At 33.5% G+C, this 22,658-nt stretch overlaps 1 protein-coding gene across 12 annotated transcripts in view; it reads right to left on the reverse strand.

Moving 5' to 3' along the window:
* The window catches only part of LOC145691005 (uncharacterized), a 318,751-nt gene that overhangs the window by 189,100 nt on the left and 106,993 nt on the right, over window positions 1–22,658 (reverse strand). For all 12 annotated transcript variants that reach the window (XR_014132318.1, XR_014132319.1, XR_014132320.1 and 9 more), the window contains one exon: window positions 3,027–3,134. Coding sequence is in view for 8 of the 12 variants with exons in the window: in XM_081766498.1 (XP_081622624.1) it covers window positions 3,027–3,134 (108 nt within the window). In the remaining 4 variants the exon portion in view is untranslated. The remainder of the gene's footprint in view (window positions 1–3,026; window positions 3,135–22,658) is intronic.

Genomic DNA, 22,658 nt, shown 5'->3' on the forward strand with positions numbered 1-22,658 from the left:
ATTTCCTTTCTGTAGTTTTAGAACTTTGTCTATTGACCTGTGCTGCCCCCTAGCTGGAGACTGGAATACGGCGCGTGATCAGAAAAATTGTCAGCGACCTATGACGTGTGCAGTATGAACGAAATCCTTGATAGTGAAAGCCTTATTCTGTTTGTAAGAGAATCCTTCACAACTCACCTATCGCGTTTGTGTTTTTCGATCTGATGTTGTTGTGTTTATGGGATTTCAAGCTAAAACGAATCAAGAGCGAGACAAGATACGGCAATGGTTAATAGAGGAATTTAATGATAATTACGTTAGTTCTGACATGCTGTCAGAATTTGATGATTCTGTAGATTCCGATGCAGCTGAAGACATTATTACGGAGCATGACAGCCATAGTGAATAGTCTGCTGATGAGGATGATGACATTTCTTCTAGTTCCGGTAGGCATTATGTGGGGAGACACAAGCGTATGTGTGGAATACTCAACCACCACGAATATAAACACGAAGATGAACAAATATTCTTCTTCACCCTCCTGGTGTTAAAGGTGAAGGTGTCAAAAGTTCGAAATGATAATAAAGCTTCGGATTAGGAAACATCTCCAACTTCCATCTGAAGAAATTGTACCCGAGTCAACCCAGAGCAAGGAAGAAGCCAAGTGTGCGTTTTGTCCAAAGAGAAAGAACAGAAAAACGAAGACAGCATGTGCAGATTGTCGATTGCCCATCTATGAACAGCACGTCATCACTATCTGCCCCAAACGTAGAGCACAGAAGAGCAGTGGAGATGAGGAAGACTGAATACATTTTTCAGTGGTGGTAGTGTTGCAGCAGAGGTTTGGATGTTTTCCTCGATCAAATTTTGGCAATTATATACTGGATTAAAATTATATTAGATAGATAAGGACTGTTAGTTCTACAACCTAATCTAACCTAACACTTGTTATTTACTATGGGTATAGGGATGGGCAGTAAAATAAAAGCTTTCCCAGATATCTTCCTGTGTATCTTCCTGCAGGATGTTAAACAGCAAACACAAGAACAACTTGATACATAATAAACTGTAAATATAGTTAACTTTCCGTATGTTTTAATAAATTTGAGAATAAAATTAAATGTTTCCATATTACAACATTATTAATTAAATGTTACAACCAAAAAGGGTTCCATAATGCAAAAAATCAACTAAAATTACCGATATTATACCAATAATAATAAAGTAAACGCATACTTTTATGTATCACAACGATAGACAAAGTTTTAGTAACACAGAAACTAAATGAATAAAAAGTGAAGGATTCACTCACAAGTTACCGATTGCATTACAAAATAGAACTTACCGATGGCGCGTTAATAAGGAAAAATTGTACCAGTTACCACTCTGACTATATAGATTAAATACGAAAAAATTACCTCGTTTTAAATGTTTACAACATATAATTATACCAAAAGAGGTGTTTACGATGTTAGATGATGAATCTAACATACCGAAGATAAAATATCTGTGCAAGATATTTTAAGTATATTATACATAAACACTCAAAATATTACAATGAGGTTTAGTTAACACAATCACTTTACAGATCAAAACCAACAATATATACAACAGACGCTAATAAATTAATTTGAAGGATTATATAGCACCTTTAGCGAACTCTATTTTGGTAAATCAAAGACCTTTATAAATATGAGGTATGTTTTGTATTGGCTGTTATGAAAAAATGGTATAGATATTGATATTGAGTTTTAAAAGTCAAAACAGAATGACATTACATACGTTATTAAAGAAGTTACATTAGGAGTTATCATTTATTGTATAATAAATATGAATATCTTTCGTAATGCTACAGATAGGGAAGATTATTTTAAAAATATTAACACTAGACAAGAACAATTAGAACCATTAAAAATTTAGGTGATGTTAAGGAATATAATTTCATAAATATAAAACAAAAATTGACTCTAGATTTCTACATTATGACTCGCTTCCACTTTCAATATGAACTAGACAAAGGTTCTACATAAAGAATACATCTGAGATTGTTCCAAAACCAAAAGACTTGTTAGTGTAACCAATAGAGTCGATTAATACGATGTAGTAACGGTAGAACTTGAATCAATAAACAATAATGTTAATAACCAATTAGAAAGTGATAGAAACAAATTTGAGGATATACTAAGATCATTACAAGATACACATAGAAAGAGAGATGATATTAACAGATATGCTTGTTACAAAAGACTTTCAAATGATAAAGACAGTTCTAAATTAATTATGCAGAACGAAACTATAAACTTATGTTGATTGAGAACCAAAATGTTAAAGACCCACTTTTCAGAATAATTAATCTATCTAATAGTTATAAATTTCTCTAAATGGAAAAATAATGCATATGAAATTAAGTCTGGACAAATACTTTCTAAATATATTTCTAAACAATACTCTAGTTGAAAATCTTCATTTCGATATTAGAAAGAATTACATAATTTTGTTTCATACCGACAAAAATTCACCTTTTGAAGGTGAATTATTATTTATTATTATGTATACAGAGAGAGCTTTCATAAAAATTATACTCGGAATTACTATTTACAATGTAGTAAAAATGGATATCATACAACTGACTGATAACAGAAGTTGAAAATCTATACTTTTTAGTACATAATTTATGTAATATCTATAAATTTCTTTATAGTGGAAAGTAAGATTAACGGAATTAAGTTTTCATAAATATTTAATAGATATATTTTAAGTGGAACTTTAACTAAATAAATTACTTTTAAATTTTAATATAATTAAATGATAAGTTAACAATTTAACCACTTAAAAATTCTGATTTGAATGATGGTCAATTATTGCTTGTTATTATGATGTAGAAACAGAAGTTGAGGATGAAAAGAAATCAAGTGACGATGAAAATATGAATGTTGGTAATCTAATATTATGTGGCGATGCTATGTTATTCATACACAAATATATTCATTGTTCAAGTTATATCAATTAAAAAAGTAATATAAATTATTTGATGGCTTCAAACTTACCTATATTTCCATTTCTTGATCCAACGGAAAGAAGTTCTTCGTTATTGGAAGAATTAGACGCACATGCCTCATCGGAAACGACATCTACGAAATTATTTGCAAGCTCATCTGAAATAAGGAAGAAATAAAGCTTCTCTTCGGTTCTTGAATTAGAGAGGTTCATATAATGTTCAACTATATATATATAATATTGCGAGATGTAACAAATTCAATTAGCAGTATCAAGATGATGATTTCAACTTCCTCTGAAGTCTTTATTTCCATTAGTAACGTCACTCTATCATATTTTTAGAGGTAACATTATAGGTATTAATATATTGTTCTTTGATACTAATGATTTTCATTTCATGCTAAAGTTTTTTTTTTTTTTTTTTTTGCAAAGAGTATTGTTAATTTACAAAAGACAGCTTCAAGTATTATAATTTTCAAGTGGAAGTAATGTTTCTCAACCTCTACTCTCTCACTAATCCTTCTTAAGGACAATTATCTACTTTGTAGTTCTTGTCATATAAAATATTTCAATGAAACAACAACTGGCAGAGAGAATTCAAGTACTCCTCAGTATCATCTCATATTTTAACTTGTCTGGATAAATGCTCTAGGTTAGCATTTCTCAAACCACGGTAGCGCTTTTAGTCTTCACGCTCTATCGTTGCGACTGTCTTACTTTAAATAGTTTTAAAAATGAAGTGAATTTCTATGTCATACAATAGTTGAGAATCTTAAACATAATTCGAAAATTACAAAAGTAAGCACCTTTCACTTTCTCTCAGAAGATTGATATTTCACGGAATGTATTACCCAATCTACCCTTTTGGATAGTCTTCAAATCTTAAAAGAAAGTAATTGTTTTCTCATATTAATACCAATATGAAATAAAGGGAATTTCAGTCAATGAAACTTAAAACTGAAATATATTGATATTAATATATGCTGGAAAGCTTGTAATATTATAATACTAACAATAATAATAACAAAAGGATTGCCTAAGTGAAAAGAAAATTAACTGTAGCGGTATTACATAATCGAAGTAAGGAAATGCTTGTCGATAGATGTCGCTGTGTAATCCCCAGGTTTTACTTGTAGTTACTGACAGTTTGCTGTTTCCTCACTGAAAAAAGTCATTTAGCGGGATTGGGTACATTATAAACTTCTCCAAATTGGTGCAACAAGATGTTATCAATTTCTCGGTGCAGAAGCAGTGCATGCTTAAGAAATTTAACGTGGGATGCAGGATGAGCATTACTCTCTTTAAAAAGTCTCAAAACAATGAAATATTTACCTCTGACAAGCAATGTAGAAACACCATGAAAGGAATCCAGAGGTTTCTACACTGAAGCCACCCACTCCTTTCAGTGCATCAATATCGATGACAATTATCTACAGGTGACACGTTACATATTAACTTACTTCACATATCCCGTAATGAACTATTTCTCAATGTAAGCGTGACAACCTTTTCTTTTGAGCATATCTTATCGTCTACTTGTAAGCCTTTTACCCAGTTACCTAGGGTCGGTTTTTCGGTTCGCTGTTCTCGATCCATGTTTCATTTTGGGATTGCCTTTACAAGCAACTAATCACTTGACGTCAACCCTCAACCTCGACGACGAGGATTTTTTATATTTAAGCACACACTATAATAATAATAAACTGCCTTTCAAAAGAGACAGACAAAAGTGTTGTCGTCCGTAGAACATTTTGATCATTAAAAGTGCCCCTCACTTGAAAGGTGTCCTAAATAATACAAATTACTGATGTGTAAGTAACTTTCTTTTACCCAGCTGACTGCCTAAGCCAACTGAACTGACAGAAAGACTATTTCTTCGAAATCACATAAACAATCAGCAGCATCACGTGTTCACTTAATTAAGGAGTTTGTTTGTATGGCGTGATATGTTATCAATTAATATTGAAACCCGAAATGATGGGTTCCTGCAGCTTCTGGTTTTAGTACAGAAAGAGAGAGAGTGGAGACGGAATGTATTTTTGGAGCACTTCATCCTATAAAACTGCTTGTAGCTCTCTATTACCCGTTTTACTCTATAGTGATCACAGTTAAAACCAGAAGTGGTTAATTTCTGCCACTTCCAACTTGAACAGAGAGTTAAGAGAGAAGATGGTGTCTACTCTTACAACGATAAAGCTAAATAAAAAATTCTCGCTACGTTTTATTATTTTGCTCCAAAAAGTTCAATATTGAAACCGGATGTTCTAATGGATTTCTATTGTTTTAGTTTGTAACAGTGTTAATTTGATTTGATTCGATTGTATTCAGTGTCCTTTCAGAATCGAAGCCGTATGACACGTAGACGTGAGGTCCGAGGTAGATAAGCTCCCGCCGAGATCGAACCCAGGTCTCCCATGCCAAACGATCTGATCTTAACCGCTTAGTCAGATGAGAATTCTGGAGAGAGTTAAGGATGGAGATGAAACGTATTCTTGGGACGCTTAACCGAAGATAGGAAACAACTTGTCGTTGTCTATTACCATTTTTGCTTTAGTAGTGATCGAAGTTAAAACTGGAAATGGTTCATTTGTAGCACTTCCGGTCTGGATGTCACTCCATCAACGAACTCAATTCCTCATATCTGACCCTCTGCATCCTGGATAAAATGGATGGTAATCCATCCATTAATTCTATTAATCCATTAATCTATTAAGGAAAGCTTTACAGCTGCGCCAAATAGTATTGTTATTATCGGAAGTAAATGTAAATGCTCCGAAGTTACATTTCCCGTTTTATTTCAAGGGAAGTGTTCTACATCCTAACAATAATGGATACGTAACCTGAGTATTCACAATAAAAACTAATTGCAAAAGATTTACAACTGCAGTCATGGTACTAACACTATCGGAAGTACACGTTATAATGATTACTCCATCGGACATTATATTACGAAGTCACTATTTCTACGTTTGGTCGAGCGTTGACTATGAAACAAGTTATCACTCTCGTAATATGTTCTTCCACCGGCAACAACACATAAGCAAGATTCAAACAGCAACCTCTTAACAATAATATAAAAGCATAATTGGGAATTAATTAAGACTGAAATATAATCTCCAATATGAAATGACAGATATCAAAGGTTTATAAACCATGTGCACCTGAAAAGGATTACAGCAAGGCAGTCGTAGGAAATCACGCCAACACTGCATATCCATTTGACGCTTAATCCGCTTGAAGAAAATTGCTTCTCGCTATCTATTACCGATTTTATTCTATAACGATCAAAGTCAAACCAGAAGTGTTTATTTCCGCCACTTCCGGGTTTTAACGGAGCTAAGAGAGAAGATGGCACTTAGACCCCTAAACCAATTTAAAAAGCGTTTCTGCTACGACTTATCATTTTTGCTCCATAAAGTTTAATATTGAAACCGGATGTTCTAATGGATTTCAATTATTCTCGGTTGAGACAATGTTAATTTGATCTGATTATGTTTTGTGTTTAGTGTCCCTTTCAGAAGCGAGGCTACATGAGACACTGACGTGGGATCCGAACTACATGAGCTCCCAACAGAATCAAATCCAGGTCTCCCACGTCAAAGGATCTGCTGCTAACCCCTTAGTCAGATGAGAGTTCTGGTAGAGTTAAGGATGGAGATGAAATCTAATCTTGGGACGCTTAATCCGCTTCTCCCTCTCTATTACCATTTTTGCTCTGGTGATTCAAGTTAAAACCAGAAATGGTTCATTTGTGGCACTTTCGGTTTGGATGTCACCTACTCCAACGAACTCAATTCCTCAGATTTCACCCTCTACATCAATTCCTCAGGTTTCACCCTCTGGTATTTTTTAAACGAATCTTAAATAAAATTTAACTCTTGAGAGTGCTTTCATGCGAGGTTCATTTAAGAAGTTAAAATTTTTCTTCATTAATATTCGATCAACTAGACCGTACAGTTACATTGGCGCTCGACAGGACGATTGTTTTGAGAGAAGCAGAAAAACAAACAGATCCCTGCAACACTGATCACTTCACTACCGTCACCAAATTTCATCCACTGGTCTTTAAAGGGTTAACGTCAATCAAGTCTTCTTGCGATGACATGGGGAAAATTTTTTTAAAGTCCTTTCGGAAATACGGTAACGAACACGTGGGCCATACGAAACGAATTTCGGATTACGGTTGGGCCATAATTTCAATAAAGTTTATCAATGTCTTTCATTATGTTATTATTTGTTGTTTTAAAATACTCAAGTGCCACAATTTCAAACACATCAAAACATTAACAAAGTTATTATTATTTTCTTTCAAAATAGCACATTTAATAATTTGAACAACTAATTACTGGCATTGTTTACCATTAAACACAAAATATTACATTTATAAGTATATTTGATAATTATTGTAACCTAAAATATTTACTAATATAGTGCCTTGTACTCTTAAATATAACATGAATTAAAATTTTCTTACTATTCTCAAAAAGCATTCATTTTCAATATTTACTTTCATTGAAAACAACTTCACACATTCTTGAAAATCAACAGAATAAATGTATATCTGTTTTCGTTTACTTTCTTGTTATTAGTAGTATTATTATTTCAAATATCACTACTACTATGAAACAAATATATAGCACACAAATTAAATTCAACTATGAACACACATAAATATTTTCAAAATATTGGTTACGGTATGAAAAATTCTTACTTAAATCTACAACAACACTCGTTATTATAATATTTCACATTTATTACATTCTGGTTAAAACTTGACCAAGAATGGACTGAGCAGTGGATGGTTTGTCAGACCATTACATTTTTTAAAGTGTCTGCTCTCCTAAATTTCGAAGATACCTACCCACATTATTATTATTTATTTATTTCCAACCCAGAGATGAGGGTTAATTATAGAATAAAAAGTTAATATTAAAAAGAATATAGATGGGTATAATACGAAAATTGCCTACGCCGGGCGTTACATAAATATAATGTTACCCAAGAATGGGAGGGAACCTCATCTCATGCCTTAGCATACATCTTTGCTGGTTTTTCCATTACTTTGGAAAAGAAAATATCAACGGCCATCTGGAAGTCGCATTGCTGGTCACAGATGCCTACTTATTTTATATCAAATAACCTTCTTTTCTTCTTTTCTTTTCTTTTTTTTTCTTTCTTTTTGAAATATCAAAATCATTGCAAGTGTCGATTTCATACAATACAAGCAGTCCGGCTCAACGAAGTTTTTGTTTATCCTACACCTACTCGAGGCTTTTTCAACACAAAAGCAATTTCGAAAGGTTTCATTTGCCAATAAACAACTAACATGAATGTATAAACTACTATGTGGTTTTCACCTATCCTGATTACTTTAGAAAGCAGTCGCTCAGAACACAAACTTGGTTTCTCAACATGTATGATTGCTGCGTAGCACAAGAAATTGACTAACTTATTACTGCTTGAATAGCAATTACTTTTGTTTCGTGATAATTTTCGATATGCACCAGTTTCACTGTATTCAGAATGAATACTAAATTGCCTATTTTGTTTCACTAGGTTTTTCCATTTACCTGTATGTTTGACCTTTGTCATTACGTCACAATCAGCTGATGGCATAGTACTAACAGTAATTGATGATAGACTTTTAATTTTACTATCACATTCATTCCCAAATCGATTAAACGTGAAAGGTTTATTCACCCGATTACCACATTCTTCCTGAAAAGGTTCGTAGATTTTATTACTCGCAGGTGATGCGTGGTCAGCACCTGACCCTTTTACTAAATCATTAATTGCTGAGCTATTAGTGTGATATGATCCAAAATTTTGGTCACCCTTTTCAAACATACACATGGAGTATTGGTTACCATGGTGCGACAAAATAACTTTACAATTACAACTATTTGTCTGAGCATTGGTGCGACTGTGATATTTACTTCTCAAAAAACATTTACGAACAAACTTGGAACATTTTGGAAAACAATACAACATGCGTTTAACTCTTTTTAGTTTCCGTCTGACTTTACGTACTTTCTTTTTATATTGCCGGTGCTTTTTGCCATATTGAACCCGTAAATTATATTTCCTTACCCTTTGACAAACTACATTTCGTAATCTACTAAAATATTCTTGACACGTTTTTAATTTCTCTTCCCACGTTATTGAGTTATGATCATTACCATTAGGCCTACCTGGCATAAAGCCGTTTGTACTATCTTCTACATACACAATTTGAGTGCAAGTGACTATGCAAAAGATGACACAATTCATTTGTTCTATCTGTATGTTTTCAACTTTCAACTCACAGCTTAACGAACTACTCTTCTCTTGACGAATCTCTACAACCATGACAGACACAAAAAATAAACAAGTTTTGTTAAAGGGAACGCACTCTAATTTATTGGTTAGCAAGGTGACGTAAAAGCAATTTTGCCTTAACAAACATAATACACTACAAGGGTGTGTGAATGGGCTACTCTCATTCCTCTTTTCAACGCAATTTATTACCACTCTAGTAAACCTTTCTGTAGTGACGCACGCATTGCATCCATGAATGCCTTTTGTTCCTCTACAAAACAAACAAGCAACAGCTGGAACAGCTGACTGCTCACTCATACACAGAGCTACGCTGGACGTGACCAACTCGATGGTCGGGGGAGGTTGCAAAGAGACAGCTGGGTTGAGCTTGTTATTCTTTTTTCTTTCTGTTTCTTTTCTTTCTAAAATATTATTCGAAGGAAACAAAACAAATTCTTTGGCTTGGCCTAACTCAACATTAACGTGACTGACAACAGGAATGATTTCTTTTTCTACCTTTAATTTACACTCAATATTTCTTCAACCTGTTCAAATTTGTTGTCAAGAAATTCAATGTTAGCTTGATTTAAAACAATAGCTGGTGGCTGGGAACTAACACATGGTAGAATAGTACAACTTTCAAAAAATTCGTTTTTCACTGTTCGTGCGTACATTTTTCGGGCTACAGGGGCAATGTCCCACAAAACTCCTTCAAACTCAGGTCTAACAAATTCTAATATACTTTCAGCAAATTTTATTTCTAATGGTACTCTTTTGCTTTTACTATTCTCATGATTTTGAATATTCTCTAACTCATTAACTTTTACAAAAGGATGCGCAAAAGTTGCAGTTTCAGGAGGATCAGCGAACCTAACCCGTTTCGGTGGTACAACTTTACAATTTATTTTCTGATCATCACTGGAATCCTTGTTACAACTAACATCGTGATACTTTGAATGCCTTTTGTATATCCTTTCAGCTAACCTTTCTTTTGCGATACGTATGATGTCTGAATTTTCGTAATGAACTTTCAACTTACGTTTAATATCTGTCAAAGAAATAAATTTTGATTCAAGAACACATTCATCTTTGACCTTTCGATAAAAATCAGATTCACGTAATTCACGCATTTTAGCAACAATTTTATCTTCAATTTCAACCCTATATTTTATGTTCCTTTCCAAAAGAGATTTTGCAATTTCCTGTTTAGCTCTTTTACGAATTTCACAAACTTCCTGATCTACTTTTAAAGCATTTTCAACTTCTAAGAATGTAAATGGTTCTTTTCTATATCTAAATTGAGTTTCTACTATTAACTACTCTGTTTCTTTCCATATTTTTCGCATTTCATGCAAGACAGGTATTATTTCTCTATTTACGGACATAATGATTAATTTACTAATGCCAAAACAACAAAATTAAATAGCACTAAAAAGGCACTACTATTTACCTTGATGAAATATACAATTAGCGTCGCTTTTATGCGGTTTTGCCAAACGTTCCTGTGATATCGGGCGCCATATTATTACAATATCAGGGTTCGATTACCGTTTGTCCCTGTACGGGAGACATATTATTACAGTATGTGGTTCGTGTCCTACGGTCCCAAGGTGGGCTTATGCATTTACTGTGGTCTGGGATTCGATTCTCCACCGTTCATATGTCTTCTTTAGATTTTAATAACAGGTTGGATCATCTATCAAAGCTGACCATATAGCCACAGGACTACACTACTCCAGAGTTCGGTCAGAACGTCTTGGGGAACCGGCACAAAAACAGATTCTAATTGTACTTTCAGCGCTAATGCAATTTAATAATGTACGAATTATTATGTTGCATAGGTGCCGTTTAATTGTGCTGAAAAGAAAATTGTGTTATATTATTTCTTAAAATTAACAAATAAAAATATGAACCATAATTGATGCTTGAAAGGATACTCCGAATTCCACTATTTGCTTTAATTAACAACACTAAAATTCACGAACATATATTACATTATTTTCAGGCACTTCTATTGGATAACCAATTATTGCAACGATATTTTAATTTAGGCCCATTTATAATTATGAACGCGGATGACGCGGACGACCCGAATTAATAGATTATGTTATGTCACATTGTTGTTTTTCACAATTCACTAACACTGTTCACTCGGAATAGCACTTGTAGGGAAGCTATTTTGGTGATTCCAGGGGGTGTCCTAAAGGTTGCAGGTTGCTCTCCTTTCATCTTCCGGGCGATGTGCAGGTTGGTTTTACTGCTTGTCTACTCCATGTCGCTGAGATAACTTTTAGATTAACGTTCCTAGACGAACATTTTAAAATTATTTATAATCTTCATTATTATGGTGTTAATTCAATATTACGACGTTTAGATTTATGTTATGCACTTGACAGAATGAAACATTATTTCGAATTGCTCGTTCATTCCAGTCGTTCGCACAAGTTTCTCGTGGTAACTTCACCGGGTGTATTTGTCAGACTAAAGCACTCCTTCTCTCCGTCTCCTCGCGTTGCTAGGCAACCGTTCGCTTTGCTACGCAGTTTGGTGATGTCAGAAGTTAAAAATAACTATGACAACCTATAGGTAGGAATTTTAGAGACGAAGTTTGTCCATTGTACTGAATTTTAGCTCCTTAAGAGGAACTCTACGATCTCCGTCGCAGACGAGACGCACATACATATATGCACATTCGTTCGTTGGCTGAGAGAAAAATTCTTGAGAGTGCTTTCATGCGAGGTTCATTTAAAAAGTTAAAATTTTTCTTCATTAATAATCGATCAACTAGACCGTACAGTTACACTACATCTCTATATTCGTTCTCCCATTTACAGATACATTCCTTCTTCTACTGCAATTAATGCACACAAGAATTTCCCATTCATAATACAGCACTTTACCAAAAAGATCCAAAATATACAGGAAAACAAATTTATAACAGCTTACCCATCAGCATAAGAAACTTAAAATCTGATCACCTTTTTAAACAAAGAATAACAAAGTACCTACAAGAGCACTGCTTTTATACTGTCACGGAATTTTATGAACATGCTCAAGCTAGAACCTTGTAGTTATACGAATCAATAGTAAGGTATCTATTTTATTATTACATGAGTACTCATACTTATTTATATATCATTAAAATCAAATGTCTTCAATACATATTTCCTAAATACTAAATGAAGATAGCATAATGTAAAGAAAAACACTACAGATTCTCGCACTATGAATAAAACCAGGTAGATGAATAGATAAGTTATGGTATTTCTATGTATATATGTGTATCATGTTGTAAGACAAATGTGATGTATAAGAAACTATAGTAGTAGTTTGTTATATAGACAATAATAGAATTTGGCATGTTCTATGCCGCATGTATATATGTACAATACTGTAGTCTCCTGAACGCAAAATAAATAAATAAATAGGTCTATATTAAATGAACTATCTGGATTATAGTATTTTCACATGTTATTCTCTTAAATGCAGTGCAATCCTCATATATCTTAAAATTCTTAAAATCTTTTTTACCATTTATAAAATCTAATTTTTTTTTTTTTTTTTTTTTTTTTGGAAAGACTCCTGTCGGCCGTTCTTAATGTTTTTTCCTCACAATCATAAAATTTAATATTATATTTTATGTGATCAGTTAGAAATGTTACAATTACAAACCCAGGCATATCAAATTGTCCCGAGTTAAATTGAGTGGTTACATCAATCTCAAAAAATAAACCAGATATTGCTTTTTGAATGCATTGATACATATAAAATACATACATATTAATTTTAATTTACTCGTATTATTAGACTCATATTCTAGTATTGGAATTCTTATCTCACGGTGTTTATTGTTATTTTTCCATCATAAAGTGCACTTGCACCTGCTCTTGTTCCTGTTCATTTATATAAAACATCATTAATATTATTAGCATTTGTAAACGTTATTCTCAATCCTCCTTTCCACACAATCTCTTTACAATTAGTTAAAAGTCCTTGTATCAATATTAACAGAAATAGAACATTAAATTTCTTTCTTAACCCAGTGTACTATCTGTTTCGAAATCAGCTTATTTTAGGTATTATGTTTCAGATTTAGATACTTTTAAAGTTCCAATTACAGTTGAAGTTATTCTTGCTAATACAATCTTATCTACAACAATTCCATGTTTTTAATTTCTATTTGCGGGAAGAATAGAAAGAAATTATCTACATGTATTATTCTATGGTTTGCACCATATATTCCTCCCTCTTCACCACTTACAACTTCAAATTTCATGTAACATTCTGCTCTGTGAGGGTGAATAAATCCACCTCCTACATCAGAAATAAAAGTCGATATCATTGTTAGGCTCATTCAAATTCTAAAATGTTCTTCTATCTACTGTAAAACTTTGCAACTCATAACTTTCGATACTATCCATTTATTATAGAGAAAACCTTTGTTTGTAAATTATGGTTGTAGTTGTTCCACCAAAACCAATCAAATTATTGTCGTGTTTATTTTCATTTCAATTTGATTAATTTTATCTCTTATTATAGAAAAAATAAAGAATAAGATGCCTTATATACAAGAATTTTATTTCTGCTCAGTTTTTCAATTGATTTTCTGATAGCGTTATACGAGGGTCACTACGAAAGTTTTGAGATGTGAAATAACTTACATACTTAAAATCATTTTAACACTTACATTTTCTCAAAGTATTCACCATTACACTGTACACACTTTTGCATCCTCGTAAACCACTTTTGGAAGCAGTGTTGCAGTCTTTTTCTTCAAGTGTTGAAAGTTCATTCTCGTAAGCCACTACAGCTTCTTCAGGGCTTCAAAATCTCTTCCCATGCATACGATCTTTGATCCTGGGGAACAGAAAAAAATCACACGGAGCCAGGTCAGGGCTATAAGGCGGATGAGTCATAAGTTTGATTTCTGCAGATTCTAAAAACTGAATTGTGATGTTGGCTGTGTGTGCGGACGCGTTGTCATGATGAAGCCGGATCCCACGCAATCCAGTTCTTGGACGCCGTTCTTGAAGCTTCTGGAACACTTTTGTTAGGCAAACAGTGGTGTAGCACTGAGCAGTAACAGTCCTTTGTTCTTCAAGTGGAACAGTTGTAACATGGCCAGATTTGGAGAAGAAAGTTGCGACCATATTCTTCCCCACACTTCGCGGTCGCTTCACTTTCGTGGTGGATCTTCGTCTGGAAAGATCAAAACTATAGACTGGCGTTTATTTTCATGGTCAAATTGATAGATCCAAGTCTCACCACCAGTAACAATGTCAGAGACGCGTCGAGAATTGCCTCCATCAAATCTTGCAAGCATTTTTTCACACCATTCCACACGCATGCGCTTCTGCTGTTCAGTCAAAGTGTGAGGCACCCAACGAGATGAAACCTTCCTGAGCCGAAGATGATCATGAAGAATTTTTGTTACTGCTGGCGAACCAATGTTCACTGTAGATTCAATGTCCTTGAAAGTTGTTCGAGGATTTTCTCGAATCATTTGTTCCACAGCGGCAATGTTTTCATCTGACACAGCTGTTGCCGGACGTCCAGCTCTCTCTTCATCTTTAAGCGATGTCCGGTTTCTTCTGAATTCACCAAACCACCGAAAAATTGTAGCACGGGAAGGAGCAAGGTCCCCAAATGCCCTGCAAACGGTCAAGGCTTTGTGTCTCGTTCAAACCACTTTTGAAATCGTAAAGAATCATTGCTCGAAAATGTTCCCTTTCGAGCTCCATTCTAGACAGCCGAATACTGCTCATATCAACAAACAAGTGAAGGCAATACGGCCACGCCGATAAGCGAGGCGAGTTGAAACTTGCTTCGCTTCTTCGCTCTGGATACCACTACCGAACGCAATTGTTGGAATTGAAATACTGTGCCACAACAATGCGTATCTTAAAACTTTCGTAGTGACCCTCGTATTTATATTGAGTTTTTAACTAATCATTAAGACCTTTTAAACTGTATATTTCTTCTGAAATCACTTCTACATCATCATCATATCTAAATAGATTTCTTCCCTCTCTAAATGTTTGAGCTCAAATACGGACTATAAAAACATACATTTCCTATAATTAAATCAAACATTTCTATTATCTAAAGCCTAGTGAAACCTATTCCTTAATATAGAAGTACCACTCAATTTAAATACTCTTTTGATAATAAAGATATTGCAAGGGAGAAAATAATAAAATTAATATGATATTCAAGAACAAAAAGAAAAACGTTTGGTTAAATATGCATATTACGGCTTAATCACTTTATCAGTGTTATTATCTGCAACAACCGGTTTTATTAATGTATTTATTCCTGTCACTGTCTATTCAATTATAACAATATCTCTAGGTACAGGAAGTGCTGTAATAACTGGTTTATCACCTAAATTAAATATTAACAAGAAGATGAATATAAGAAAATTGTTCATTGTATTTACTCATTTAAAGAACAATTAGAAATGATTATAACATTAAATGGAAATATTAATAAAGAATATATTAAAAATGTTACTTTTTATATTCTAAAGTTAAAGAAACATTCGAAACCTTTTTCCCTATAATAACTGAGTAAGCTTAAGAAAACTTAACTGGAATGTAGAAGAAATTGCTACAGAAAATCAGTTAAAAAGAGAAATGGAGAATTATTACCTACCTGATATACGATGTCTTAATAAGTTCATTTAGAAGTGGTAAGATTTTTCTCTTATTTAATTTTTATTGCAGCCAGCTTGGTTAGCTAATAGTTATTTTTATATGCAATCTATCACAAAAAAAAAGCACCACTTTGAAAAGACTGCCAATTTGTTAATGGTAGCTCTATTTTACACACCTCATTGATCAAATACCATTTAACTGATTTCTTATGTCCCCTAATGTTTATGTTGTTCTACAGTAGTACATACATGAACGTTAAATGAAAACACTAAGCTTTATACATAAAAATGATTTTACAATCCAAAATGAAATGAAATGAAATCTTTGAGTTTTACGTCCCACAGTTATGCCGGTTAGGCTAAAGGAGACGGTGATGATGAGTAATGAATGAAATGGTGGAATGACGAAAGTGGGAGGAAACGGGAGAACTCCGAGGAAGCCCACGCACACGGTGTTTGTCCTACACAAAGTTCACTTGGCGGGGGCTGGGATCGATCTTACAATCCAGAAATTCATTTAGTGTAGTTTTCATTATTACACTATTGGAACAACGTTTATCGCTAAACGGTGGGGAAGTTATTGAAAGTAAACGAAAAGGAGGAAATTGTTTATCATACTATCTTTATGACATTTCAGACCGGCACGAGCAGTTCTTAATGCTGCAAATCGACGGGGCAGCTGTTTAGTATGGTTAAACAAGTTTCACACAAAGTAAGATCCAGTTCATGGTGTTATATTCGAACCAGTTCCTCAGTGAGTTGTTTCCTACACTGATATATCTTCTCATGTAGTTTCCGTGACATAATATGCCATAGATTCTCAGTGTGATTCATATCTGAAACATTTTGTGGCCATCATAATCTTTGGAAATCCATGCTTCAAAACAAGTCTGCTACACTCTGTACCCTGTAACATAGCACATTGTCTTCTTGAAAAATAAAATAACCCGAATTCGAATCTGGGAAATAGTCGGCAGCTTGTTGTAGTAACTTTTGATTCAGAACATCAATGTAATATGCCGCATTAACTTGTTTATAGCAAATTTCAATTTATCCCATTGTCTTTGAGTTAAAGCATCCTCACAACGTGACACTTTCATCAAATTTCCTTCTTTCGGAAATGCACTTTTGCTTCACACTTTCTCCTTTCAATTTTACTCCACTGTCATTTCCAACAATCACAAACTTCTTATCCGAGAAAATTAAGTGCCGCCACTATTCATTACTCCATTCTTGTATCTACTCACGAACTCTCTTCTAGCGTTTATGTTTATTACTTAAAACTGGTTTCTATCTTGAAGTTTTCTTATGTAACTCTTTTTCATTCAATCGTCTGGCAACAGAAATGCAGCTTATGTAGCAACCTGCATTAGAATAGACAGGTGCTTCAATTTCCTTGGAGCTGAAGCCTTTGACTGATAAAGCCAAGCGAACAATATCTCGATCCATTCTGCAGTTGTATTCATTTTCTGACACACCAGTCTCTTTCAGCTCATACATTATGCTCTTCTTGCTTCTGTAAAGTTCTACCTACGAAAGTGTGATGCATACCTAGAATTTTGGCGATTTGTTTGCTTGAGTAGCCCTCACCTTATAGTGTCAGAATTCGTCTGTGTTTATGAAGGCTTGTGTTATATTTTTCCCATATTGCGAGTTTCAAAGGGAGGATGATAACCTTCAATGCCTTATAATGTACGTGAAGCAATTCCGTCTAGAACGTAAATAAAAGAAACACTCAATAATAAAGATTTATCATTAAAAATACACGTTACACTGCTCTACAAAACAAATAAAACAAGCATATTAAGTCTCGATCACACTCGTATTGAGTTCAAAGATACCAAACGGAGACCATCTGAATTACTGTAACAAACAAAATACTGGTATAATCCTCCTTAAACTTAAAGGTTATTGCAGACGTCAAGCAGATACCATTATGTCACGGAATGGATTATATAAACAACAAATGTAAGGAAACTCGTACGATTGTTCTGATTTTTTTTTTTTTTTTTTTTTTTTTTTTTTTACAGACTGTATATCCCAAAGCATGAATCACCATAAATATCAACAACTACAACAACGATTTAAAGGAGAATCAACGTTAAAGATGAAATAGCAACACAATGCGCCGGGACCGTAATACAGCAAATCATGAATGTGTTAAAATATTAAATAATACTTTTGATAAAGTGGATAGTTTCAAATATCTAGGATCAATATTAACAGAGGAAAATCATATTCACGGAGAAATTAAATGTCGACTAAAAGCAGGGGATTCGTGTTACTATTCGGTTCAAAATCTCTTGTTGTCGCGAATTCTGTCGAGGAATTTGAAGCTTAAAATATACAAAACTATAATCATGCCTGTTGTTCTGTATGGTTGCGAAACATGGTCGCTTACTCTGAGAGAAGAACATAGACTGAAAGTATTTGAGAACAAGATCCTTAGACGAATATTCGGACCCAAAACGAACGGGAATGGGGAATGGCGGAAAATTCACAACGAGGAACTACATAATTTTACCCAACATTGTTAGGATCGTCAAGTCTAGGAGGCTTAAATGGGCAGGTCATGTAGCTAGAATGGAAGAAAGTAGAAACGCTTTCAAAATCTTGACTGGAAGACCCATCGGAAAACGACCATTAGGAAGACCTAGGGGCAGATGGGAAGACAATAAAAAGATGGATCTCGCAGAGATAGGAATATAAAGTAGAAACTGGATGCAATTAGCTAAGGATAGAAGTCAGTGGAAAGCTTTTGTGAATGCGGCATTTAACCTCTGGGTTCCATAGGCCATAGAGTTAGTTTAGTTAGTTATTCAGTATTGATTCTATAAATCGAAGTGATGAATGTAAAGATTATTCTATTACAGTGTTTGATGATTTTATATTAGAGAATCAAAACACAAGAGATTATTTTACAAGAGGAAGACATAAGAATTATATTGTTTTTATCTTGCACAATCATATTTCAAAATACCTAAGCACTTAGTAAGAGACAATGTTAATGTTCTATGTATATTTCATCAAGATGATACTAATCTTAAGCATGTGTATAACGAATTTGGTGGAGGAGATATGTATTATAATTAATTTAAAGATATATGCTCTACTTCCTGGAAAGATGATTATGGTTTTAGAGTAATTGATATGAGGAGAAAAGTAAATAATATGGGAGTATAGGAGCAAGATTAAGATTTTTATAACCATTTAACAAGACACTCAATTAACATCAATTATTAACGTTCAACATCAATATCAACATCAAACACCCTAACATTAAGGTTAGCATTAACGATTAACGTCTAATCTTGAAACGTCAACGTCTAACGTCAACGGATTTAACCTTCAACGATTTTCTTTATAGTAACTGGATGAAAAATAATTGGAGAGAAATCTTCATTTGAAAGAGTTTCTTATTACAGGCTTTAAAAATTGGAAGGAAGAAAGATTAGGAATATATGACAAATATAAGGAAACAAGAACTACTACTACTTGATGCTATTCACGGTTTAGGAAATGAGATTAAAGAAGTAAGAGAACTTATCCCAGCTGTAAATAAAAGTGTGAGAGTAGATTTGAAATATTTAGAAACAACTTTAATGTAAAATTCTATAAGTGAAAGTGATTCGTGTGTAACAGGGGAAATAAAACATATGAGAAAACAAATTGAAGAGCAAGTACATGGAATAGAGCCTCTAACAACCTATTTTGGTAAGATTGCAACGAAATATTATACCAAAAAGCTACGTATTTGGGATAAGAACTATTGAGGAGAATGGCAGAATAATAAAATAGGAAATTCTGAAGTTAAAGTTCAAGGTCATAATTTGATAATTAATGAAAAAGAGTATGAAGGAAGAGAAGGTTTATGCAATTATTAACAAGCAAAAAGCTAGAAAATTACACATAAGAGGATTTGGATAATTATCATGATATATTAGTAATTTCTACTGGAATTTATCAAAACAACGATTCAAATACAGGAAACCAATATCTTCAAAAAGTAATAAGTATAAATATATTATCAAAACCTATTTGGAATGAATTTTATTTTGAAAATAAATTGCTAGATCTGGTAAAGGCATAAAACAATATACAGAACTTCCTAAAAAATATGCATGGGTAAGTGATGTTCGAAAGTTAGTAGAAAGATTAATTATTATAGATGAAGAAAAAGTTGGAAATAATATTTTTTATACTGAACAAGTAGTTATTACGATTATGATTATTTGAAACTCTCACAATTCATTCCTAATGATTTAAAAGATATAGGATATTCAATATAGATACTAAATGTATTACCGCCAATATTTTGAAATGGCGAGGAATACGGACAAAGATTAATAAGATTTTAAAGATGAAAGGAAAGCCTACATATTCCAGGCCCACATATTCAGTTACATATTCCAGGACTTAACTATTGTAGACCTTCTACCAAGCTTCAACAAAAATTAGAAAGAGGAGATAAAGATATAAATACATTAGGCGAAGCTTGTAAAGAACATGATACAGAAATAACAAAGATACAGCTTCTAGACAAATTACAGACAAACAATTAGAAATTAAGGCTTGAGAAAGAGTTTCTGCTCAAGACACGTCATTAATTACTGAAAAATGATCAGATTTAGGAACTCCATTAGCGATGGAACCCAAAATAAATTTGGGTATGGGTTTAAAATCAGAATAGCATTTATAAGGGTTTTCTTTATAATAAATATAGAATGTGTTCGATTAAAGGAGCTATGTTTTCCATCTCTCACAACAAATTAGTTACTTCAAAAATTGTTCATATCTTAACAAAGAAACAACTTAATAATAAAGCTGAGAAGATCGAAGACGGTAAAGGAATGAATCTAAGGAAGAAAATAAACATTCTCCAAAAGAATATATTTTTGAATTTATATTTACAATACCAGTTATTCTTTCAGCAGTTGGAGCTTTAGGTTCTGTAGCAGGAGGAGCAGCAGGTATTGCAAAAGCTGAACAAGCGAAAAAGATTAAACAAGAATTAGAATAAAAAACACAACTTAGCAACAGATTGATTTCATTTTCCATTTAGCGTCCCTTTTTAGCAACGAGGCTATAAGAGACGTGGACCTACAGTTCAACGTGGGATACGAACCAGACGAGCCCTCGCAACTTAGTAATAGAAGCAAAACAAGATAGCTAATAAAACTCCAACTGATCAAAGGAGTATATATATATTTAAGATTATATATCTGTGTTACAGTTTCGGCTACGTAACATAGCCTTTCTCAGACTCATTATGGGAGAAATATCCAATTTTGACAGCTTATATACAATCTGAATGCAAGACACACCTACTTTCTCTTTACAAAACGTAAACTTTTAATTGTTCTAAAAAGATTTTTGTTTTAATTAGATGCATTCACTTTCTCTTTTTGCGCACCTGTTATGAAACTCTTAATTGGGTGTTTGTCACTTACACTTTCTATTCACTATTGTCCTTCTGCTGTTCTCCATCGTACACCTGTTCTAATAGCTTGGTTGATCCTTTTTAATTCTTTCTTTCTATTTTGTCTATCACCTTTTCCCATAATTCCTGTATCAGAAGTCCACTAGACCAATTTATCAACTTCTCCTTCCCATATTTCTTAATCCACTGTGCTTATATGTTAAGGCTTTAAATTTATTAAGTGAGAGAATATTGTTTTAGCGATGTAATGTATATAATAAATATGAACAAAAAATATGCGTTTAACAGCTTTTATGGATAATTCCATAACAGTTTCCGTAAGCACGGAAGATGTGCATAATATGATTAAAGAATACTGAGAAAAATACTGATTGTAAAGGTCAACATTATATTGATTGTGTGAACTGTATATTTGTTAAAGTCAGATCTAAAGGATAACAGTAATGTAAAGAAGTTTTATGAGAAAATTAGTCGATATATTGCTTGGTATGTATAGAGATGAATATTATAAATTACTTCCAAAAGTGCTTTAGCAGGCTTTACTCGTTATCGGTAACTTGTGAGCGAATATCTATTTTTGTTTTTATTTCCTTTCTGTAGATTTAGAACTTTGTCTATTGACCTGTGCTGCCCCCTAGCTGGAGACTGGAATACGGCGCGTGATCAGAAAAATTGTCAGCGATCTATGACGTGTGCAGTATGAAAGAAATCCTTGATAGTGAAAGCCTTATTCTGTTTGTAAGAGAATCCCTCACAAGTCACCTATCGCGTTTGTGTTTTTCGACCTGCTGTTGTTGTGTTTATGGGATTTCAAGCTAAAACGAATCAAGAGCGAGACCAGATACGGCAATGGTTAATAGAGGAATTTAATGATAATTACGTTAGTTTTGACATGCTGTCAGAATTTGATGATTCTGTAGATTCCGATGCAGCTGAAGACATTATTACGGAGCATGACAGCCATAGTGAATAGTCTGCTGATCAGGATGATGACATTTCTCCTAGTTCCGGTAGGCATTATGTGGGGAGACACAAGCCTATGTGTGGAATACTCAACCACCACGACAATAAACACGAAGAAGATGAAGAAATATTCTTCTTTACCCTCCTGGTGTTAAAGGTGAAGGTGTCAAAAGTTCAAAATGATAATAAAGCTTCGGATTAGGAAACATCTCCAACTTCCATCTGAAGAAATTGTACCCGAGTCAACCCAGAGCAAGGAAGAAGCCAAGTGTGCGTTTTGTCCAAAGAGAAAGAACAGAAAAACGAAGACAACATGTGCAGATTGTC

This window comes from Thermobia domestica, chromosome 7 (genome assembly GCF_964235325.1).
Source record: "Thermobia domestica chromosome 7, izTheDome1.hap1.1, whole genome shotgun sequence".
In the NCBI taxonomy this organism is placed as follows: Eukaryota; Metazoa; Arthropoda; class Insecta; order Zygentoma; family Lepismatidae; genus Thermobia; species Thermobia domestica.